This window comes from Gadus morhua, chromosome 18, assembly GCF_902167405.1.
Source record: "Gadus morhua chromosome 18, gadMor3.0, whole genome shotgun sequence".
NCBI classification, from domain to species: Eukaryota; Metazoa; Chordata; class Actinopteri; order Gadiformes; family Gadidae; genus Gadus; species Gadus morhua.
Genome location: NC_044065.1, coordinates 4,694,557 through 4,719,087, shown reverse-complemented (window position 1 = coordinate 4,719,087; position 24,531 = coordinate 4,694,557). Strand labels below are relative to the sequence as shown.

At 48.6% G+C, this 24,531-nt stretch overlaps 2 protein-coding genes across 2 annotated transcripts; both read left to right on the top strand.

Moving 5' to 3' along the window:
* The first annotated feature begins 309 nt into the window (after positions 1-309).
* LOC115531453 (retinol dehydrogenase 13) lies at positions 310-7,405 on the top strand. The gene is made up of 7 exons (XM_030340730.1): positions 310-487; positions 1,036-1,154; positions 1,533-1,688; positions 2,652-2,756; positions 3,399-3,611; positions 4,844-4,945; positions 5,468-7,405. Exons 1-7 carry the CDS (start codon positions 423-425, stop codon positions 5,746-5,748), a joined length of 1,041 nt encoding a protein of 346 aa, XP_030196590.1. The 5' UTR covers positions 310-422; the 3' UTR covers positions 5,749-7,405.
* Positions 7,406-7,917: 512 nt separating this feature from the next.
* osbpl7 (oxysterol binding protein-like 7) lies at positions 7,918-24,531 on the top strand. Its single transcript, XM_030340247.1, has 23 exons — positions 7,918-8,144; positions 9,800-10,010; positions 10,459-10,602; positions 10,947-11,000; positions 11,092-11,205; positions 11,346-11,486; positions 12,173-12,350; positions 12,532-12,650; positions 12,868-12,957; positions 13,248-13,271; positions 13,770-13,905; positions 14,515-14,607; positions 15,171-15,332; positions 16,224-16,373; positions 16,850-16,986; positions 17,865-18,002; positions 18,360-18,423; positions 19,777-19,855; positions 20,921-21,065; positions 21,959-22,109; positions 22,812-22,938; positions 23,461-23,583; positions 24,212-24,531. The coding sequence occupies exons 2-23, from the start codon at positions 9,879-9,881 to the stop codon at positions 24,318-24,320; spliced, it is 2,610 nt and encodes an 869-aa protein (XP_030196107.1). The 5' UTR covers positions 7,918-8,144; positions 9,800-9,878; the 3' UTR covers positions 24,321-24,531.

Here is a 24,531-nt window from a genome sequence, read left to right as displayed (position 1 = left end):
TAAGTACCTATTTCACATAAATGTCCGGCATATTGGTAGGCAAATGAAAATTACACTAGTAAAGATACTGCTTGTTTTTGATATTTTGTACAATTGTATGCTGTTGTTAGAACCGAATTTTCCCCCGGGATGATTTGAGAATCTAATCTATGAATTATTTATTTTAAATCAGTAGGGTACCGGATAGTTTGTCGGGTTTAAGTTACATAATCGTCATTGTTAATGTAGAAAGATTATATCAAAAAACACTAAAACAAAACTACAAACCCCAGCATGCACCTGGCGGGGCTCGATGTCGTGACGACAACAGCATGCGCGGCCCATGTGACCTTGTGTTGACTGGACTGCAGCACTGTCTCTCTGTATCATAATGTTTGACATTACTTTATTCATGTCTATTTTATAACTGTAAACCGGCCGCAATGAGCAAATACATCCTACCGTTGTCTGCTTTCGGAACGGCTGTGGGGTTTGCTGTTCTCTTGAAGTGAGTATCACTGATGTACTTTGTATAATGAAAGACACTGGTTACTGGTAGGTTACATCCTCCAACATAACTTCAAGGTTCAAACATAACTCAAAAGTAAAGGAAACAGGACTAGTCATGTACGCCTTAAATATCAATAATATTAACAAAATAGAGCGATAACAAACTAAAACAACGATTGGCATTGTAGTTGTAAGGCTTTGTGCAATTATTTTCTAATTCCTGTACAACTTATTTTAAAACAACAGTACCGACAACTTTGCACTTAAAATAAAGTACACACACATATATATAAATACAAAGTGTGTGTGTGGTGGGGGGGAGGGGGTCGGATCAGGGGTGGTCTTATTGTCTCTTATCTTCAAGAATCATACAATTCAATATCGACAGTAAGATAGGACTTTATTAATTCCTGACTGGGATCGAATCAATTGGAGCAACACTAACTCACTGACACAGTGTTGTTAAGGCAGGGATCGTTAGCAGAAGCTAGCCCCTGGGTCCGGTGTTTGTGGTGTAGCTGTTCTGAGCTGTTTGCCCCTCTCCAGGGACTATGTGACCCGGGGCCCGTGCCCCAGCAAGGCAACCATCCCGGGGAAGACGGTGGTAATCACAGGCGCCAACACGGGCATCGGGAAGGCCACCGCCCAGGAGCTCGCCAAGAGAGGTGTGGTCCGCAGTCGCATTTAATCCGACATAGACATTTCTCTTAAGGCTTAGTTAGGGTTCCACGTCGACGCAACGCAAGGGGGTTTGAGGACCCATTACGTCCTTGCGGAACCAGGGCGCGCGCCTCCCAAAAATTATAACTCTGCGTAGAAGCGACGCAGCAGCAAGGGCTGTGATTGGTCCGCTCACTAAAACCTGACACAGAACCAAAACAGGGTCACGAGTGCGTCGAAGCGTCTGCGGAGTCCTTGCGTTGCGTCGACGTGGAACCCTAACTGAGCCTTTGGTCCCTTTTGTTTTTAATCTCTTCGCACGGGCTGACCCCGTTGTATAACAAAATGTTAACAATCATGTTCTGCTATTACCGTGCCGGCAGGGGGTCGGATCATTCTGGGATGTCGGGACCTGGTGAAGTGTGAGGCGGCGGCGCGGGAGATCCGGGGGAAGACCCTGAACCCCCACGTCTACGCCCGGGAACTGGACCTGGCCTCCGTCCGCTCCATACGCCGCTTCGCCCAGGCCATCAACCAAGGTCAGCCAATCAGCTGCCAGGACACAACAATGTCAGCCAATCAGCTGCCAGGACACAACAATGTCAGCCAATCAGCTGCCAGGACATAACACTGTCAGCCAATCAGATGCCAGGACAGAACACTGTCAGCTAATCAGCTGCCAGGACACAACACTGTCAGCTAATAGCCAGTCATCAGGACAAAACACTTTCAACCAATAGGAGAACAGCCATCCAATCAGCAGCCAGGACAGAACACTGTCAACCAATAGCCAGGCTGCCCTCCACTCACCTGCCAGGATAGAACACTGTCAACCAATGGAGACGCTCCTTGGTCCAATAAGCAGCCAGGGCAGACAGTTACGTTCTATAACTCTCTGTTAATGGGTGTGACCCCTATTGAGCTGGTGGGAGGACATGTTGCTGGGACCCCCCCGTGGAGGGAGGTCTGTATTTTGGACCCCCTATGGTGGGAGGCCTTGTGGGCTGAGTTTGGTTCTTGATGCGTGTGGTTTGGTTCTTGACCGGTGTGGTTTGGTTCTTGACCGGTGTGGTTTGGTTCTTGACGGGTGTGGTTTGGTTCTTGACCGGTGTGGTTTGGTTCTTGACGCGTGTGGTTTGGTTCTTGACGGGTGTGGTTTGGTTCTTGACGCGTGTGGTTTGGTTCTTGACGGGTTTGGTTTGGTTCTTGACGGGTGTGGTTTGGTTCTTGACGGGTGTGGTTTGGTTCTTGACGGGTGTGGTTTGGTTCTTGACGGGTGTGGTTTGGTTCTTGACGGGTGTGGTTTGGTTCTTGACCGGTGTGGTTTGGTTCTTGACGGGTGTGGTTTGGTTCTTGACGGGTGTGGTTTGGTTCTTGACGCGTGTGGTTTGGTTCTTGACGCGTGTGGTTTGGTTCTTGACCGGTGTGGTTTGGTTCTTGACGGGTGTGGTTTGGTTCTTGACGCGTGTGGTTTGGTTCTTGACGGTGGTTTGTTTCCCCAGAGGAGCGGCGGGTCGACATCCTGATCAACAACGCGGGGGTGATGCGCTGTCCGGCGGGGAAGACGGAGGACGGCTTCGACATGCAGTTCGGGGTTAACCATCTCGGTGAGGAACCCTTCTAGAAGCTTCCGACCGTCCCTCGGTTGTTGCGGGCGCGGCTCCCAGCCGAATGAAGCGGTGGACGAACGTCCCGTAGAGAATCCATGTCACCACAGCCATAAATAACGGGAATCATTTCATTTACATGTTGGGCATTAAGCTGACGCTTTTATCTAAAGCGACCTACAATAAGTACATTTGTCAGAAGAAGGAGAAACGTCAATATATCGCTGTCGGTGCAGTAAGGATGTTCATAGAACCAAGTGCCAAGCATTAACAATTGCTAGTTTAACCCATTCCCCGTATACAACAAAGACAGCCAGGATAAGATGCTACACAATGCTGAGTACTGTTTTTAAGTGCCAGGACGTGCAACATACAATAAGTGCGTAAGGGGGAGGCAGAAGTAATATCATGCAGAAGTAATGTTGTACATTTGTTATTTTCATACGTTCTTATCTTTATTACATTTATAAACACATATTACGTCAGGGTTCACCAAGAGCTTGCCTCTGGTGCTGTTTAGAGCTGGTTTATCGTTTATCAATCTGAAATGATATTTTCTATACGAATGATTTCATTCCAGTTCTGTTGTGGTCGTGTCCTGGAACGTGCGTGACATCACATCCTGTCTGCAACTCTTGATAGGCCACTTCCTGTTGACCCACCTCCTGCTGGAGAAGCTGCAGGACTGCGCCCCCAGCCGGGTGATCAACGTGTCATCGCTGGCCCACGTCGTGGGGCAGATGGACTTTGAGGACCTCAACTGGGACAGGAAGAAGTTTGATACCAAGCGGGCGTACTGCCAGAGCAAGCTGGCCAACGTCCTGTTCACCAGGGAGCTCGCCGCGCGGCTCCGGGGTAAGAGCTAGCCGCCTAACCGCTTAGCCTCCTAGCACCTTGCCGCCTAGCGCTTAGTGCCGGCGTTACAGAAGGGGCTACAGGGCAGTGTGTGTCTGTGTGTGTATTTACATACAGGTTAATATGTGTGTTTATATATTTATGCATATATAAGATGTGTATTTAACTATTTATTTATATATATATATGTGTGTAAGTTTTATACATTTAAAGTGTGTTGCAAATTGTGTGATTATTATAAATGTAGTGTAGTGTGTGTATGTTTAAATAGGCATATGCATATATATATATTAGTGCTGTCAAGTGATTAAAATAATCGTGAGTTAACTATGACATTAATCGCATTAAGGTCATAGTTAACTCACGATTATTTTTTCAATGCTAAATATCCCTTGATTTCTTTGTCCCATTAATTTTTCTCATTTTATTGCTCTTATCAACATGGAGAAGTGCATCGGCAAATGTTTTTTTATTGATAACAACATTGGCATATACTGATCAAAACAGGACGATACAAAAAAAAAAGCCTATAGCGCAATTAAACGATGAACATACAAACATACTGCCTTGAACATAGCAGTCAGGCTACTGCTTCTTTGTTTTGAGCCGAAGAAAAAAAGAAAAATTGCGTCTATCGCGCAATAAAAAAATGAATGCCGTTAAAATTGGTTTGCGTTAACGCCAGCACTAATATATATATATTAGAGCTGTCAGTTAAACGCGTTATTAACGGCGTTAACGCAAACCAAATTTAACGGCGTTAAATTTTTTATCGCGCGATTAACGCAATTATTTTATATAAAAAAAAACAAAAACTTTTTCTTTTCTTTTTTTTCTTTGGCTCAAAACAAAGAAGCAGTAGCCTGACTGCTATGTTCAAATGACATTTGTTCAAAGCAGTCGTTTAATTGCACTATAGGCTCTTTTTTTTGTATCGTCCTGTTTTGATCAGTGTATATGCCAATGTTGTTATCAATAAAAAATCATTTGCACAAGGCAAGCCGATGCAGTTCACCATGTTGATAAGAGAATTAAAATGAGAAGAATTATGGGACAAAAAAATCAAGGGATATTTAGCATAGAAAAATAATTTGCGATTAATCGCGATTAATTAGAGTTAACTATGACATTAATGCGATTAATCACGATTAAATATTTTAATCGCCTGACAGCTCTAATATAGATAGATATAAATACTTTTTATTTGTATATATATGTGTGTGTGTGTGTAGGTACTGGGGTGACGGTGAACTGTGTGCACCCTGGGGTGGCGTCCACTGAGCTGGGGAGACACACGGGCCTCCACCAATCGCCCTTCTCCACCACGGTGCTCAGTAAGTACATCTGCCCATATACCCCTCATCTGTACATCTATCTACAGACCTCTCATCATGCTGACTATATACCTCATCTATCTATACCTGTTATCTATCTATCTAAATACTCCTCATCTATTCTGACCTCTTCAGTGTTGGGCATGTTACTTCAAAAGAGTAATGTATTATTCATTACTTGTAACTGTCATTTCTAAGTAATTAGTTACATTACAATATTACTATCTTTGAATGGTAAGGCATTACACTACATTTACACTTTCTTTTGCATTACTTTTGCATTACTTTCACCAAAATAACAGGAAATATGGAATGGATTTGGTGTTCTCAATAGATCTTCTTGTGTTCAATACAACTCATTACACAGCGTGGTGTGTGGTATGGTATGATGACTGAGCTAGGCTTAAGGCTAACACATGTACAATATAATGGTCGCAGTTATGGCTCATGGTGCAAAACATTTTATAAAAGAAGGTAGAGCCCTGTCACGTGAACGGCCCGGCTAAGCTCCACTCCTCCTAGGTCCGTTCTTCTCGCTGCTGGTGAAGGGCCCGGCGCTGGGGGCCCAGCCCAGCGTGTACCTGTCCGTGGCCCCCGAGCTGGAGGCTGTGACGGGCCGCTACTACGACGTGCTGACGGAGACGGAGCCCGCCCCGCAGGCGCTAGACCCGGACGCCGCCCGCCGCCTCTGGGACGCCAGCAGCAGCCTGCTGGGTCTGGAGGCCGGCCCCCCGGGACAGACCGCCCCGGGACCCGCCCCCGGTCCTACAGAGACCGGGGGGGCGGGGGTCGTAGTGGACTGACTGAGGCGCGGCGCTCTCTGGCTGCCACGGGACCCGGAGATGGATCGCTATGGAAACGACCTTAGAGACTTAAACTATGAACTCTGAAAAGGGTTTTATTAGAGGGACTCCCCGTGAGATGCAGGTCATTAAGGAGCACTTGGGGGGGGGGGGGGGGGGGAGGGGGGGGGGTCAGTGGTCATGTGCAGACGCCGGGATCGGATCCGTTACCCTTGTGTGGACGGGTTGGACAGGGGATGGGAACATCCGCCGTCTCTCCTCAGAACCTGGTGCTGTAGTGACATCTGGTGGCTCAAAGCTGTACTACATCATCTCTCCTCAGAACCTGGGCTGGTCTGCGCCAACTGGGCGTAAGCCTGGTCTTAACTACACCTGGTCGTAACTTGGCGTTCTAAGTCCGACCTAACCGTTACGCCGGTTGCACCAACTGGGCTTAGCGTTCTTTTCACTAAGACCAGGGGTAAATCCTACGCCTGGTCAGGGGCAGGCGTAGAGTCCCGATTCCCGGCTGTTTCTATAGCAGTTACATCCGATCCATCCAGCGCAATCATGGCACGTGTAATACATGTACAACGAGCGGGCATTTAGACGGGAAAGAGTAATTAGGGACAGAAGCAATCCATTGGACATTTCATTGCGCTTCGCTTCTATGCAAACGGGGCATCTCAAAACACAGCCGGCGATATGATCGGTGTTCACAGATCGACCGCCTGTCGGGTTATCCGGAGGGTTTCACTGCCTTCGTGGGGAGATGCGGATGCACCCAGATCGGGTCTGCACACTAATAGCTGCGTGCACTGTTCTGCACAACATCTGCATCTCCAAAAGAATCCCTCTCCCCAGACCCCATCAGCCACCGGCAGTCCCCAAGGAAGACGTGCGTCCAGCCAGAGCAATTGAAGATTTCGCAGGCCGATTAGTCCGTGCTGAACTTATTAATCAGTTTTGAATATTGTTTTAGTTATGTATATATGTTTTATATAGGCCCACACATTAAACAGATCTCTCCTACAGTCTCAAAACACCTCAATTAGCTCCTTGATGTTCAATGCATTGCTTCTGTCAAAAACAACCATTCCCGGCAAAATGCCTGCTTGTAAACCAGACAACACAAATACCTATTTTAATTACATTTGTTTGCAGTGTTTTATTGTTATGCATTAACACAATTGATGAATGACATTGAATGAAAGAATGAAATATTTATTCCGGTGTCCAACAGCATGTCAAGCAAAATTGTAAATAGCTGTCGGCGCGAGGTATCCTAGCAACGCGGTGATATGCGTATTTCATGGAACATTCACATGGCCGCGCATGGCTAGACCCGGAGCAGTTACGACCAGGCCCCTGGTGCTGTAGCGACATCTGGTGGCTCAAAGCTGTACTACATCATCTCTCCTAAGAACCTGGGGCAGTACTGACACTTGGTGGCTGAAAGCTTTACTTCATGGAAATGGAGAAGCCTAACTTAAAAAAGAAACAGCTAAATGTCTTGAAAAAAAAACGTGACTAGATAACCATAATATATGAATGTAGCCTACAAATATGAAATCTGCCATATTGTTCGTGTTTCACTTCGGGAAGTCTTCCATCTCTTTTTTGAAAATGATGAAAAAAGTTTTCATAGTTTATTAAAACAATCATGGGCACATTCTAAGAGTATATATGTTAAGTTTGTATACTATATATACACTACGATAAACTATAATACAAAACTGTACAACACAATATACACTATACTCTAAAGAACGCTCCAACACTATTGTACACTACTATACACAACCCAGAATAATAATTCTGGTGTGTGTTTCAAACAGACAGCTGAGGACTAATCTACAGATGAGGCCAATTAATTAGGTTTTATGTGCTACCACATATAGGCTACCACATATTTATGAAACTCAATAGCATGATTAACTTTTAATTAGCGTTGAGAGGCAGTTGTCCACTGCCTTTAAAGATTAGAAATGTAACTATTAAACCAAGTTAAAATTCCTTATCGACCTTAATGATTACTATACTAAATGCACACATCGTTAGACTAATGTTGTTTCCTATGCCTCAACGTGATCGTGTGAATCTGGCTGAACCCTCGTGTCCGTCCTCGCTGGCCACGGCCCAGACCAGTAAATCCTTAATGCGGATCAACGAGAACGCGCGGGTGGCGCGTCTGGCACCTGGAGACGCGCAGCTCTCCGCGCGTAAGGAGGACGCAGCCGTCAGCCGCCGAGGAGTCGCGGGACACGCAGGGGCACTATAACGCCCGGCTGGTCAACTTTTATATTCCCGATTCATCAGTTATCGCGTGATTAATTTTTAGATGGGAGAGCGAGTGACGCGGACGCTTCTGCGGTGGGATATCGCGGTATATGATGAAAGGCGGACGTGAATCGAAGGTAAGGCAGAAAACATTCCCACTCGAAGAGATTCCAAAGCGTCTCTGTTATGCTCAATGACAAGAACCCTAGCCTCAGGCTACACATCCACACGTTTGACAACGTCAACTTGGGGATTGTTGTATCGGCCTGTTGAAGACAAGGTCTGCATTATGGGGCTGATAGTTTGCACCATGGGACACTTGTGTTTTACCAAAGCCAGGTAACTGGATGGGGGACCAGGGCTAGGACAGGTAGGCTGTTTACCGAGAGATCTATATCACAGCATCTTTTGTCTGCGACACAGGTCGGACGGGTTTTCTGTGCTCTTCTGATAAGGAGATTCTTTCCTTTAGCAGACGAGCTCAGAGGCTGCAAATCCCCTTATCTCGTTTCCGGCCCCGCGCGCCACAGACCGAGGTCAGCTCTCCTCTCCTGTCCTTACGTCACACCCAGCTCTCCTGTCCTGACGTCACGCCCAGCATGCCTATACCCGACCAAACAGTTAAATAATGCAAGACCAGAACCCTAGCTCTCACTTGGCATACAGGGATCGGTGTTTTTCCATCACAAAATCGCCCTACTGTTGTCTTTCCTCTTCTAACAAGTGTTCCTCATCAGAATTGAAATGGGGAACTGGTCGCGGACTATAACGCGCGCGTGTGTGTGTGTGCGTGCGTGTGCGCGTGTGTGTGTGTGTGTGTGTGATACTGGTTCTAACTACAATGTGATACTGATGCCACACAGACCACCTGGCCTCAGGCCAGAGAAGTCTGTCTATAAAATAAACAAGATATCTATTACTTCTGTTCCAGGAGTTAGCCACCTGGTGGCACCAACGTTGACAATCACGCTGACCATGTGCATTCAGAAATATCTGTGTCTAAGGAAGTCACTGTTGGATTTCAAGTTTTGTAGCCAGACGATGTAATGTGGCATGTTTGTTTTGACCTCCTAAAGATGGACGTGCATTTTGGGTTACACATGGCTCTACATGTGCTACAGCTTCTTTCTCTTCCTAGTCCTGGCAGGCCTCCTGCCAGCGTCTCATTAGCTGTCACTGGCCTTGTTCTCTGCTCCTGTGATCTCGTTTCTGCGTCTCCCTCTGACAGCTTGCTAAAAACGGCTCTTGATAAAAGCCAATTAGTGGGATGTTGTTAATCTGCTCCTCGAGGGCGGGGCCGCTGGGGTGTTAGAGACATGGCAGCCATTCTATCCCAAGGGCTGGTCTCAATATAAAGCAGCATGCCTGCGCTTCAGGAACATTGTGTGGCAGAGCTGTTTCCCCTGGAGGTGAAGTCCTTCCACAGAGTACCCAACCCATTCACGCCTACTAGGTTGAGGGACTTGTGATGCGTTGTATCTAACCCAGAGTGCAGGAAGTTAAATATTAGTTTTCCTACTCCCCCACCCCCTAATGTGATGTAGTCTGAGCACAGTAGAAGATGCGTTATCCTGAAATAAATAACTGGTCTGTTACTCTGTATGCATAAAAGAGAAGATAAAACAGTGATTAACGTTTGAATGTTATAGATTGGCTCTTTCAAATGAATCAGAAACAATCAGAAATATGCTTGGGAAGGGTTGCTCTGTTGTGTTGTGTTATTATGGGCTGCATATGTGTGACACCATTAAACATTCGTTTGATTGACGGTCCTCCCTCCCACCTGAACCAGACGTCGTCATAACATGAGCCAGCCGCCGCGGGCAGAGCACAGCTCATCCCACTGAGAGTCCAACGTCGCTACACTCAAAATGGAGTCCTACTCGTCGGCGCTGAACCGCAGCCAATCAATGACCAGCGGGCTGGAGAAGGCGCCGCCCTCCTGGAACAAGCCCTGCCACTCACGGAGCAGCAGCACTGCCTCGTCCCCCCAGTCCAGACAGGTGAGGAGGAGGTCAGAGGTGAAGGGTCAAGTCAATGACCTGCCGTGTGGCGATGCATCGACCAATAGACGTTCAGATTGAGAGCCTGAATGTGATCCGCTGGGAGGGAGGGTGGCAGGGAAACCAAACACCGTCTGGAGCCGAGACGGTAAAAGGATCCAGGCTCTGAAGAGCCCCAATGTTTGAAAGACCCCGTTCCTCAGGGAAGACAATACAGACAGCCGCTGGTTACTTTACTCGGATCACTTTTCGGATCTGAAAGGCATAAATAATTTCTAAATAGGACAGCATCCATTCTGAAGATTATTATCAACATTCAAACATTTATAAATTCCTCCCGGAGTCTCGTGCTACATGTACCAGGATGTTCAAGCAATAAAAAGTGCACTGAAGATCCCAACATCTTCCCGGTATTCTAGTCCAAACCAGATGTTCTCCATGTCTGCAGAACATCAAGGACTGGGAGGTGATGGACGAGCTGCCCATGGAGGTGCAGACAGGAAGTGACAAACCTCCGGACATGACGGTTCCTGGCATCTGTGAGGGCTACATGCTGAAGAGGAGGAAGTGGCCCCTGAAAGGCTGGCACAAGGTGGGGAATCCAGCACTCCAGCTTTTATTTTTAAATGTATTGGCAACACTGTACATGAAGTGTACATTATTTCATTCATTGACATTAGCTTCTGTAGTATAAGCAATATTCTGTATCATTCCGGTTAGGGTTGGGTAAGGAATAGCATTCAGGTTAACCCTAGTCCTATTAAAGAATGTGTTCATTAATACCTTAGTTAGTTTTCATGAACACTATTACTTTAGTTAACATTAACCATTAACAAACATGACGACCATTAGTAAATTATTAGGATGGGTTGATGAATGTACCCTTATTGGGAAGTGTTCTTTAATTGCCAATGTGTGATCTTGTCATTCTTCCAGAGATATTTTGTTTTGGAAGCAGGGATTTTGCGGTATTCCAAAAATCAACAAGATGTAAGTAAACCATTTTTAAGTAAAAAAAAAAGTCTGATTTTAGTAAAATAATGTATAGAGATAATCGCGCCAGGGTTTTGTGCTCGTGCAGATCTCCAGGGGTAGGATCCAGGGCTCGCTGGACGTCAGCGTGGCTGTGATGTCCATGAACAAGAAGACCTACCGCATCGACCTGGACACGGGCGACATCCTGTACCACGTCAAGGTGTGCCTGGAGCCGCCGCCCCCCCTCCCAGAGCACTTCACATCATTGCATATCACATCATAAACCTCGTGTGTACAGAGGAGGTCAATGGGATGATCGGGAACACATTATGAATCGTTTTTACTCTTCATCTCCTCAAGGCGAAGAGCCACGAGCTGTTCTACATCTGGGTCACGAAGCTACAAGCTCACCGGCTTTACAAGAAGAACGAGGGTCTCGGTCACAACGGCTACCTCCAGGCCGGCACTCCGGCGGGATTAGCCCAACAGAATGGAGACTTGGTAAATATCGCCTTGAATAAACCTCAGCCATTTTGTTCCGTTTCTCTCCTCTTCTTTCATCTTTTTTCATCTTATTTTCTGCTTCCTTCCTTCCTCTTTCTCTCCACTTTCAATCCTTCCATCTCCTGCCCTTCTCATCTTCCTCTTCATTTCCACTCCTCTCGGTTCCTCTCCTCTCCTCTCCTCTCCTCTCCTCCTCTCCTCACCTGCCCTATCCTCTCTCCTCTCCCTTCCTCTCCACTCCTCTCTGTTCCTTTGCTCTCCCCTCCCCTCCTCTCCTCTCCTCCTCTCCTCTCCTTCCTCCCCTCTCCTATCCTCCTCTCCTTCCTCCCCTCTCCTCCCCCCCTCTCCTCTCCTCACTTGCCCTATCCTCTCTCCTCTCCTCCTCTCCTCTCCTCACCTGCCCTATCCTATCTCCTCTCCTCTCCTATCCTCCTCTCCTCTCCTCACCTGCCCTATCCTCTCCTCTCCTCCTCCCCTCTCCTTCCTCCCCTCTCCTCTCCTCCTCTCCTCACCTGCCCTATCCTCTCTCCTCTCCTCTCCTTCTCTCCTCACCTGCCCTATCCTCTCTCCTCTCCTCTCCTCCTCTCCTTCCTCCTATCCTCTCCTCTCCTCTTCTCCTCTCCTCCCCTCCTTCCTCCTCTCCTCCTCTCCTTCCTCCTCTCCTCCCTCCTCCCCAATCTCAGCCACTGTACCCCCATTACCAGAGCTCCCCGGGCCTCTACTCGGGGCCCGCGGCCAGGCCCTCGGAGGGGCCCCATGCAGCCAGGGCGTCGGAGGGGCCCGAGGGGGCCAGCACCGAGGCCAACGGAAAGGTGTCTGCCTGGCTGCAGCAGAGCCAGGACCCTGACAGCTGCGTCGCAGGTAACGACATGCAGCCTACAGCACTCATATATAGATAAATATATATCCTCCATTCAGCGTAAATCATTCATATAATAATGTATATAAAATAAATCCTTTCATATCAATCATATGTAATCGGTCCATTCAATTAGCGTGAGCCTTTAACATGATGTGGGGGTCTCTCTCCTTGGGGTGTCAGAGCTGAACCGCTGCCAGCTGGACGTTTCTGAGCTGAGCCGTCTGGCCGAGAGGCTGCAGGCCCTGGAGAACCGCAAGCCCATCTCCAACGGAGAGCTGCAGCGCATCATCAGCATCCAGGTACCAGGAGACTAACCACACACGGTACCAGGAGACACAGAGTCAAATGGTACAGGTACCAGGAGACAGCGTCACATGGTACAGGTACCAGGAGACAAGTTTACCTCAAAAACCTCCAAAATGTACCTTAATAAATTGTAATAAATAACGTTTACATCAAAACCCCCCAAAAATGTACCTCAATAAATCCTAATAAATAATGTTGACCTCCCTCCAGAACCTCTGCCTGGAGAAGCCAAAGAAGTCCAAATCCTGCCGGGTGTGGGGCCACTCCCGGACCCTGTCCCGGGTGGAGGCGCTGGGGATGGTGAGTCTCTGGGGATGGGGAGTCTCTGGCTCACACCGGGCTGCTGATGTTAGGGGTCAGATCCAGGGTCAAGGGTCACCGAGGAGCCGGCCTTTGGTTCACTCTCGATGTTTTGAAGGCAGAAATACCCTCACCTTAAATACCTGTAGATATCTGAACAGGCATTATGTGAAATACTCATAAATCGCTGATTTAATGAATGAATCAGTTTTGGGGAATGGTCCATATCGTGGCTTAAGAATCCATGTTTTAGTATTTAAGTATCTGATCCGCGTCTTTCCAATCCAAAGCCAATTCGGGGGATTACTAAATCGGTGAGTTGTTGGGAAAACATTTCTTTCTAGGATCGTTGTTATAGTTCATTCAGTGTCCCCTGTAGAACCCCAATTAGACCCAGTTACACCCATTAGCCCCAGTTAGCCTCAGTTAGAATCATTAACCCTACTATACCTCATTAACATAGGTGTTAGGGTTAATCTTAACCCTATTCAATAATGTTAACATTATGACCTTATTTAACAAGAACCCCATTATGTTAGTGAACAAAGTACACCATTCGTAAATGGTAACTAGATCATTAGTTAACTTGTGATGAACTGTTAATCAATGTTCAGTAATGGTTAATAAAGTTATCCCAGTAGTTCCATTTAATATTAATATACAGCTCAAATAATGACACAGTGGAAAGACCTAGAAACAACCAAAGATGCCTGAGATGTGATCTCCACCCGACTCTCAGTGGTGGAGAACACGACGGCCTCCGCGAGCACCTCCTCCACCAACACCTCCACCTTTCCCCCCACCTCCTGCAGCTGTCCTCCAGCCACCTGAGCACCTCCTCCGTGGCCTCCATCCCCGACTACGTCTGCTCCCAGCTCTCTCCTCCCAGCGGGGAGTCCAACGAGAGCCGCAAGACCCAGCAGGACTTCTGCACCGTCTCTCTGAGAGGTCGGTAGCTCAGAGACCGCTCTGCATTCACCTGGGCGTCACCCTGATCATAATCAACACGCCGGGCGGTATCGGAGTAAAAACTACAAAAATGGGGGACGATACGCGTATGAGTGGATGTGTGAGGTCAGAAGTCAGAGAGAGGGAGGGGTGGGAGGGATGGTCGGGCCTAGAGGGGGAGTCAGCCCGGGCTTGCTAGAGAGAAGGGGGGAAACTAGGGAGGACGAGGCGCATGTGGCTAACCGTTAGCCGCCAATCTCTCACACTCATCACAACACGGCGCGGCATGAGACTCAGGAGGTACGGCGGGTTGGCTGCTGACCGGAAGGTGGCAAGTTCGATCCCCGGCTCCTCTTCACTGAGTGTCGAGGTGTCCCTGTGCAAGGCAGCTCACCCTAACTGCTCCTGAAGACGTGGCGGTCGCCTTGCATGTCTGACACCGCCGTCGGTGTGTGAATGTGTGCATAGATGGGTGAATGTGTGTGCATTAATGGGTGAATGTTAGGCAATATTAAAAAGCACTTTGAGCGGCCACTGGTTAGGAAAGCGCTGTATAAATGCAGTCCATTGACCAATTACCATTTTACCCCCTGTGTCGTGTTGCTGCAGTGCTGGCCTCGCTCAAGACGGTCCATGACGCACTGGCGGCGGAGCGGCAGAGGCTCCAGGAGGCGTGGGGGCCCAACGCCCCCCCGGAGGTAGGCTCTCACACCTGAGATAAGGGCATTCTAGGAAGGAGATCGTAGACCTTCATTGGGTTGTTCTGAAGTAGACTGGGTAGCCCCGCCCATTCTGCCGGCGATTTGAGTTCGCCCTGCAGAAGGGTCTGGAGAAGAGCAATACATTTCTTTCTGCCTCCGATACGTTTTTACGGGAGCCAAGCTGACTTCTCCCCCCCCCCCCCCCCCCCCCCCCCCCCCCCAGCGCACTATTGGCTGGTTTAAAACAATGACGACAGGGAAGCGGCGGCAAGCAGCCAATCGCGTACAGAGTCAGTTGAACTAGCCCCGATGATCGCGCCTCTTGAGCTGAAGAAAATGACAGCAGCTTACCCAGACCAACGTGCGATCTACGATTGAGCTTGGTCTGGCAATAGCCAGGCTAGTTCTGAAGGCCTTCTCTGAGGAATCAGAGCCTTCTCATTGTTTACTTTGTTTCTTTCTGTATTTCCTTCATTCCTCTTTTATTTCTTGCTCACTGTTTATTTCCCCTCTCACTTCTTTCGTTCTAACTTCCCTCCTTTCCCCCTCAGGCGGGAACGGCAGCAGGGGGCCGTCCGTCCCGCGGCCCCCCCTCGTTGAGCGACTCGGTCGAAGAGTTCTTCGACGCCAGCGATGACGTCCAGCGCGCCAGCTGGTCGGAAGCGTCCGACGAATCAGGACTCAGCGAAGGAACCACCAGCAACTCTGAGCCAGACGAGGGGCGCGGTGAGGACAGAACCAGTACAGAACCAGTACAGACCAGTACAGAACCAGTATAGTACAGACCAGTACCGTACCAGTAAAGAACCAGAACAGTACCAAACAGTACAGTGCATAACCAGTATAGACCAGTATAGTACCAGTAAAGAACCACTACAGAAAATAACCAGTACAGAACAAATGCAGTACAGAACCATTAAAGTACAGGATGCGGGACGCAGAGAGTACAGACCTGTAAAGTATAAGTACAGACCCAGTACAGTACCGGTACTAGCCTTAACTCTAACACAGCAGGGGTACAGTTCTTGCAGGCACAGCCTGGTGGTAAACCAGGTGTACTACCCGTGAGGTCACGGCCCTATGGTCATCGAGCTAGAACCAGCTAGAACTAGAGCTAGAACCAGAGCTAGAGTTCATAGAGCTAGAACCAGAGCTAGAGGTCATAGAGTTAGAACCAGAGCTAGAGGTCATAGAGTTAGAACTAGAGCTAGAACCAGAGCTAGAGGTCATAGAGCTAGAACCAGAGCGAGAGGTCATAGAGCTAGAACCAGAGCTAGAGGTCATAGAGCTAGAACCAGAGCTAGAGGTCATAAAGCTAGAATCAGAGCTAGAGGTCATAAAGCTAGAACTAGAGCTAGAGGTCATAGAGCTAGAACCAGAGCTAGCGGTCAGAGCTGTGAGGTCTTCCCCCTGACGGTAGGGAGGTTGTGGCATCACAGCAGGGTACACAGCACAGTGTTTCCACAGGACTGGGCAACAGACTGTCGGGTTGAGGTTGTTGTGGCCGTGGGATCAGATGTGGATTCATCCAATAGACGTTCACCTCATTTGAAGCACGTCCATTCCGAAACACTGCAGATGTTACACGATGCTCCTTTGCCCTCTTTGTCTCGCCAGCGTCAGAAACCGTCAAGTACCGGGCGAGCTTGTCCCAGACGCCCGGCACGCTGGTCCCCAAGACCACGGGGGGGCGCCGCAGCGTGCTGCCAGCCCACTGTCCAGACAACAGCCACGTGGGCCTCATGGCCATCCTCTACAACAACATCGGTAGGCAGCAGAGCCCTGAACCAGCAGACCCTAAACCATCAGTCCTCTTCTGTCAGAGAAGGGCTCGGGTGTTCTGATCAGACCATGGACTGGGTGTCAAGTGTTGGATTGTGGTTAGGATGGATAGGCTGGTTAGTGGTTAGGATGGATAGGGTGTTTTGTGGCTAGGGTGATTAGAGAGTTTAGTGATTAGGGTGTTCAGTGGTTAGGGTGTTTGATCTCAAAGTAAGGTACTGGCCTCAGACTCACCCATGTCCACAGTCTACCTGAAGTATTCATGAGCAAGATGCCTAACTACCTACCGGCCCCACTTACGGGTAATAACCAATAGTAACTTGTACTAAACAGTTAACCTAAACCACTGGAACTATCAGAAAAGCAATCAATGCATGGTTATTTTTGTTTGGTTGTTGTTGCGTGTTGCTACTAAACAACCTGTAATACCCTTTCATTCTGATCCACATCGTCCCGTCCAGGTAAGGACCTGTCCAGAGTGTCCATGCCCGCCCCTCTGAACGAGCCCATCAACCTGCTGCAGAGGCTGTGTGAGGAGCTGGAGTACTCTGAGCTGCTGGACACAGCCAGCAGGACGGCAGACCCCTACCAGAGGATGGTGAGACCTCGCCTGGTTCCCCAGTAACATTACAATTACAATTAGGGCATTTGGCAGACGCTTTTATCCAAAGCGACTTACATCGGTTAATACACATTGACACACCGACGGCAGAGTCAACCATGCAGCATGCGACAGCCCGCTCGTCAGGAGCAGTTAGGGTTAAGTGTCTTGCTCAGGGACACATGAACACCCTAGGAAGAGCTGTGAAACAACCTCGTATTGAAGGGATTTGAGCTTTTCTTTGAAAAACATAAATACGTGGTCTGGGTACCCCCAGACCTTTCTACCGTCGGTTTGAATTCGCTCTGCAGCAGGGGCTGGAGAGGAGCAATACATTTTTTTCTGTTTCCGATCCCCTTGTACTGGAGCCAATCACAAAGCTGGCTTTTCCCCCTGGTGCGCTATTGGCTGGTTTAACACAATGACGACAGGGAAGCGACGGCAAGCAGCTTTTCGATCGTTGGTCTGATTGGTTGAAGGACTATCCAATTGCGTACAGAGTCAGATGAACTGCGCCCATTGATCACGCCTCTTGTGCTGAAGAAAATGACAGCTGCCTCCCCAGACCAATGTGCAATCTACCATTGAGCTTGGTCGGGCAATATCCAGGCGACCAGCAGCCACACCTGGGATGACGTCTCTAAAGATTTTATGTTTACATACGTGGTATTCATTTAGCAATTTCATCCAAAGAGTTTTACACCTGAGGTTGATGACGTGAAGGCCTTCAAATCATGACTCCTAAAGTTCTGCACGGACACGCTTCTAAAGACGGACAACGTGCGTTTAGCTGAGGTGCATTAAAGACGTTTGAATGATTCTGCTTCTATAATGTAATGTAATGTGATGTCATGTAACTGTTCTACCTCCTGCAGGTTTATGTCGCTGCCTTCGCCATCTCCGGGTATTCTTCTGCGATCTTCCGGAACCGCTACAAGCCCTTCAACCCGGTGCTGGGGGAGACCTATGAGTGTGTGAGGGAAGACCGCGGGTTCAGGATGATCAGCGAGCAGGTCAGAACCAGCTGGAGTCGGTCGGAAAAAGCCGGGGCCGGTCAGAACCAGCCCGGGCCGGTCGGATCCATGTCAGGGTTTACCTGCCGTCTTATTTAAACTAAGCCGAACATTTAAGGCCTAATAGATCTGTCTAATGAAGGGGATATTGTTAAGTGTGCTTCACAGCGCCGCCTTTGACCAAATAATAGTTGGAATAGGATAAATACGATCGATATATCCTATTGACATTTAGTTTAAGTGACGTTATGGATTGATTGACTCCCCTGGTTTATCCCAGCATGCTCTCTGCTCTGCTGGGGTCTCAGGCAGCTCGTATCCTCAGGGGGTCTTTAACTGTTCTGTTCTTCTCTCAAGGTCTCCCACCATCCGCCCATCTCCGCCTGCCACGCGGAGTCAGACAACTTCTCCTTCTGGCAGGGTGAGGCTCGTCCTAACGATAACACTAACTCGTAACACTTATGGATGTGCCGAAATTTCCTTCAACTAAATGAGGACAAAACAGAGATAATTGTATTTGGTTCTAAAACGGAAAGGCTTAAAGTAACCCAACACCTTCACTCTCTGTCCCTGAAAACCTCAATCAAAGCCAGAAATCTAGGGGTTATCATGGATTCAGATTTACATTTTGACAGTCACATCAAATCAGTTACAAAATCGGCATATTATCACCTTAAAAATGTAGCAAGACTTAGAGGGCTCATGTCCACCGAAGACTTACAAAAACTTGTACATGCCTTCATCACTAGTAAGCTTGATTACTGCAATGGTCTCCTCACAGGTCTTCCAAAACAAACTCTGAGGAAGCTTCAGCTTGTTCAGAATGCTGCTGCTAGAGTTCTAACAAAGACCAAAAAATTTGATCATATTACACCAATTCTGAAATCGTTACATTGGCTTCCTGTAGGTCAGAGAATTGATTTTAAAATCATTTTGCTAACCTATAAATCCCTACATGGTTTAGGCCCAAAATATTTAACCGATATGCTTCCACTACATCGGCCTTCTAGACCACTAAGATCCTCTGAGACCAATCTGTTAATTATCCCCAGAGTAAACACAAAACATGGGAAAGCAGGATTTAGTTACTATGCAACAAATAGCTGGAATAAACTCCCAGAGGATTTAAGACTTGCCCCAACTCTGAGCACCTTTAAAACAAGACTGAAGACTTTTATGTTTGCTATAGCTTTCTGCTAAAATCTTAAATACATTGCACTTTCTAAAAAGCTTTTTTAACTTTGCCTTTATTTTCTATTTTAATACTAAAATGCCTTTTTCTATTTTAACCATTTCTTTGCATATGTTTTTCTTTTACTTATCTATTATTTTATTTTATTGTATGACGATGTTTATATGTGAAGCACTTTGAGTCTGCCTTGTGTATGAAAAGTGCTATATAAATAAAGTTGCCTTGCCTTGCCTTGCCTTGCCTTATGCTACGGCTAATGCTGATGCCCCACATGGATCCTTCCAAACAAAATTCATCAACACGTAAGGTAATATCCATATACTAAAAATAAACGACAAAATGATACGAACCACAACAGGCCAATAAAGCGGTAAAGGAGTGAGGCTGGTTGTACTGGTGCTCTGCACTGGTTTTGGAGCTCTGTACTGGTTCTGGCCCTCTGAATTGGTTCTGGCCCTCTGAATTGGTTCTGGTGCTCTGCACTGGTTCTGGTGCTGGTTCTGGTACTGGTTCTGGTACTCTGTACTGGTGTACTGGTTCTGCGTGGCGAGTAACAGCGCGCTGGTTGGTTGTTGCTCGCAGACCAGCGGTGGAAGAACAAGTTCTGGGGGAAGTCGCTGGAGATCGTGCCGACGGGAATGGTGAACCTCAAGATCCCAAGGTACGGACGCCGCCCTGAAACTCGTCCTCCTCCTCCTGCTCTTAAACTCCTCCTCCTTCTGCCCTGAAACTCGTCCTCCTTCTGCCCTGAAACTCCTCCTCCTCCTGCCCTGAAACCCCTCCTCCTTCAGCCCTGAAACTCCTCCTCCTTCTGCCCTGAAACCCCTCCTCCTCCTGCCCTGAAACCCCTCCTCCTTCAGCCCTGAAACTCCTCCTCCTTCTGCCCTGAAAACCCTCCTCCTCCTCCTGCTCTGAAACTCCTCCTCCTCCTGCCCTGAAACTCCTCCTCCTCCTGCCCTGAAACCCCTCCTCCTTCAGCCCTGAAACTCCTCCTCCTTCTGCCCTGAAACCCCTCCTCCTTCAGCCCTGAAACTCCTCCACCTACTGCCCTGAAACCCCTCCTCCTTCTGCCCTGAAACTCCTCCTCCTTCTGCCCTGAAACTCCTCCTCCTCCTGCCCTGAAACCCCTCCTCCTTCAGCCCTGAAACTCCTCCTCCTTCTGCCCTAAAACTCCTCCTCCTCCAGGTCCTAGGTTGGGTTTACTGTTAAACACTTTTTTATTCAACATCTAGTATTCACGATGAAGAAACGAATAACATCAGAACTAGTTTATTGATCCTATTGCATCTCACACACTAACACTATTCTACACGCTAGGTGGCTGTTTCCCGCAAGCATCAAAATCATCAAGCATCAATACTTTGACAATGCAGTACTTCACAACATAATGTAACATAGTAAAGATTACATTTAACCATCACATCATATCTAAAACGAACAATAATCCAATAAGAGAAAAGAAACTTGCATTGAAGGAAATTCAAAAGACGCACGGCAAACACGTCACACACTTGGTCACGGTGAGGATGTGGTGAGACAAAGGAAGAAGGCCTCACTAGCCCTCTATTTATAGTGGAAGGAGTAACCCAGCACACTGAATCACCACTTGGTGTGCCTTAGAAAGGTGAGCTGAAATGAGCTTGAAATGAACCTTCTAACAGTACGTGCGCCCGTACATGCGTACTGGTGCCTGTGAGCACAACTAAGCCGTGTTTCCTGTGCTCAGCTACGGCGACCACTACGAGTGGAACAAGGTGGTGACCTGCATCCACAACGTGCTGAGCCAACAGCGCTACCTGGAGCACTACGGCGAGGTGACCATCACCAACCTCAGCAGCCCGGCCTGCACCTGCAGGATCACCTTCGTTAAGGTGCGTGCCACCGCTGGGCTGTTCACATGTTCACACAGACGCAGATTCAATGACAATGGCTGACGCGGTGTAAGACATTAAAAGTGACATATTATGCCACCTAGTGTGAGGGTGATTAGCTGTTACAAGACATTTTTGATAATCTGCCTCTTATGAAATCACAAGTGGGCGTGTCCACCTAGATGTTTGCTGGATAGATCAGTCTACCAGCCTACCCAGTGGACTGTAGCAAACTTTGCTCTTCTAACCGTCATACATCTAGGTGGACACGCCCAGTTGGGATGTCAGAAGAGAAAGATTTCAAAACGGCTTGTAACGGCTAATCAAACTCACACCGGCTGGTATAATTTGTCACCTTTAAAAGTTATTTATATTATGTTACACTCTCTCTAGACTTCTGCCTACTCACTTGAAGGGCTCAATCGTACGCATTGGGATTTTAAATAGTAAATCATCCATGACTGAATCTGCATGTGATGAGTCCCCTCTCGGTCATGACGAGAGAACACACGACTTTAAAGGTTCCTTGGCACAGAGGGGACAGAGTCAGACTGGTGCTTGGGAAATACCCGGTTTTAATAATGCTAAAGAATAGCTACGTGCCATAAATAGTGTCGCGCGATCAAAATGTTTGCTGCTTCCGGTCTTGCGTGCTGCTGCTCTCGCTCACGCTGGCCTCTTCTCCTACTGCAACACAAAGCAGACACATAGATACAGACTCCATGGACAGGTCTGATTGCGAGTCAGACCCAATCAACACGGCAGATCTGTAGTGCTCCGAACATGACCTTCCAGCCCCACCTACAGGCCAAACACGTCCCCCCCCCAAAGACCTTCCGGGTTCCCTACCTTCCTGTGACGGTGTGAGGCAATGAGGCATGCGTGTGTTGCAGGCTCGCTACTGGGGCTCGGAGACCACCAAGAACGAGGTGCAGGGCACGGTTTTGGACCAGGGCGGCAGCATCATCCACCGCTTCGGGGGTCTGTGGCACGAGGGCATCTACTGCGACACGCTCCCCACGCCCAAATGCATCTGGAAGCCCAGTGAGTCAACGACACTAGCCCTAACCCTGGTTAACCTCTCACCGCACCCTGGTTAACCTCTGACTACACCTTGGTTAACCATAACCACACCCTAATTAACCATAAACACACCTCTGGTTAACCATAACAACACACTAGTTAACCTCTGACTACACCCTGGTTAACCTCTGACCACACCCTGGTTAACCGCTGACCGCACCATGGGTAACCTCTGACTATAACCACACCCTGGTTAACCTCTGACCACACCGTGGGTAACCTCTGACTATAACCACACCCTGGTTAACCTCTGACCGCACCCTGGTTAACCTCTGACTATAACCACACCCTGGTAAACCATAGCCACACCCTAATTAACCATAACCACACCTCTGGTTAACCATAACCACATACTAGTTAACCTCTGACCACACCCTGGTAAACCATAACCAAACCCTGGTAACCATCAACACACCCTGGTTAACCTCTTACAAGGCACACACTGGGGAGATGATTGTTTTAGCGGCGAACATGTAACCAAGCCCTGCCTTTCCATAACTGTCTGTCTGTCTGGGACAGGCGTCTGTCCAGATGCCCGTTTCAAAGCACAGTGAGACAAAGGTCCTCCACCCGGAGACGGAACAAACTCTCCGGCGCCACGCTAATCCTAATCCTCAGCGCAGTGCCGCCCGTGAAGCTAACCCTCCGCCCCCTCCTCCGCAGACCCCCAGCCCAAAGACCACCTGCTGTACTACGGCTTCTCCCTCTTCGCCATCGAGCTGAACGAGCTGACCCCCGAGCTGAAGACCCTGCTGCCCCCCACCGACAGCCGGCTGCGCCCCGACCAGCGGTCAGTCCCAGCACGGACCCTCACCCTAACCCTGACCATAACCCCAACCCTAATCATAACCCTGACCCTAACTCTGACCATAACCCCAACCCTAACCCTGACCATAACCATAACCCTAACCCTGACCATAACCCCAACCCTAATCATAACCCTGACCCTATCCCTAACTCTGACCCTAACCCTGACCATAACCCCAACCCTAACCCTGACCATAACCATAACCCTAACCCTGACCATAACCCCAAACCTAACCGTGACCCTAACCCTAACACTGACCCTAACCCTACAGTTACCCTAACCATAACCCAAACAAGCCTCCTCGTGTTCAGCCCCGTCCCCTAACCCTTACCAACCCTTAACAACCCTAACCCTTAAGAACCCTTAACAACCCTAACCCTTACTAACCCTAAAGACCCTCACAAACACCCCAGACCCCTCCAGCCCTCCCCAATATGGTGTACTGATTGTGAGCATCATGTGAACGAGTCTGATTGGTGGATGCCCTGTGGGCGGGGCCTGCAGGATGCTGGAGGACGGGATGGTGGAGGAGTCGGACAAGAAGAAGGACGAGCTGGAGGAGATGCAGCGGGAGAGACGGAGACAGATGACCAAGAGAGGAGAGGAGCACATCCCCCGCTTCTTCAAGTACGACCAGAAACACATGAACCCCGTTTAGCAGGACTAGGATTCATAACAATTATACATCAGATATGTTAATGCTGATTCTCTTTTATTTATTTTATTTTGCATTTACGTTTAGCAGACGTTTTTATCCAAAGCGACTTACAATAAGTACAGTTGGTACAGTGAAGATGTTCATGGAACCAAGTGCCAAGCACTAACAATCACTAGGTTAACCCATTCCCCGCAAAGATCAGTTTTTGTGATCTTCACAGCAATCATCTATAACTTGATATCAAACTACAATTAGAAGATGTTTTCCAACAGCAGCCTGTGCTTGATACAGCTGTAGGTTCCTCCGGGAATTCTTCTCCGCCGTTCGCCTCGAACATCAGTGTTACTGCGGGGCGACCGGAGTGCTGTCGTGTTGCGTTGTGGGGTTGTGTTACTGAGGAGACGGATAAGGTCGACCAGCGTGTTGTGTTGTGTTACCGTGGAGACGGCCGGGTGCCGGCCGACGTGTTGTGGTGCTGTGTTGTGGTGTTGTGTTGCTGTGGAGACGGCTTTGGGCCTAAAGGTGTGCTATGGTGTTGTGTTACTGAGGAGATGGCAAAGTGCCGACCGACCGGTGTGTCGTTGTGTTGTGCTCCAGGCAGGGCCGGGACGCCGCCGGCCGGGACGTGTGGGAAACCAACGGAAGCTACTGGAAGCTCCGCGAGAAGCCGGGCTTCGCCAACGTAGAGAGGATGTCTCTATGGTGACCCCCCCCCCCCCCCCCCCTCACCAACGAGGAGGAGGAGGGAGAGATGAAGATCCTTCGAGGATATGAGCTGGCTGGGAGCCCAGCGGAGCAGAGAGCCTGCTGGGATCTTTACCTTCTCTGAACACGTCTAACCCCTCTGACCCAGCCTTTCAGAAATGCTCTCCGATTAATTTGTTGTTATTTTGGGCGTGGCCCCGCCCCCCCTCCAA

Bases quoted from the DNA above. Each gene is read 5' to 3' on its own strand.
- LOC115531453 (XM_030340730.1), top strand. From the start codon at position 423: ATGAGCAAATACATCCTACCGTTGTCTGCTTTCGGAACGGCTGTGGGG. The intron at 1,689-2,651 runs GTCAGCCAATCA...TTGTTTCCCCAG, and splicing joins CGCCCAGGCCATCAACCAAG to AGGAGCGGCGGGTCGACATC. The intron at 3,612-4,843 runs GTAAGAGCTAGC...GTGTGTGTGTAG, and splicing joins GCTCGCCGCGCGGCTCCGGG to GTACTGGGGTGACGGTGAAC.
- osbpl7 (XM_030340247.1), top strand. From the start codon at position 9,879: ATGGAGTCCTACTCGTCGGCGCTGAACCGCAGCCAATCAATGACCAGC. The intron at 16,987-17,864 runs GTGAGACCTCGC...TACCTCCTGCAG, and splicing joins CAGACCCCTACCAGAGGATG to GTTTATGTCGCTGCCTTCGC. The intron at 22,110-22,811 runs GTGAGTCAACGA...CCTCCTCCGCAG, and splicing joins CAAATGCATCTGGAAGCCCA to ACCCCCAGCCCAAAGACCAC.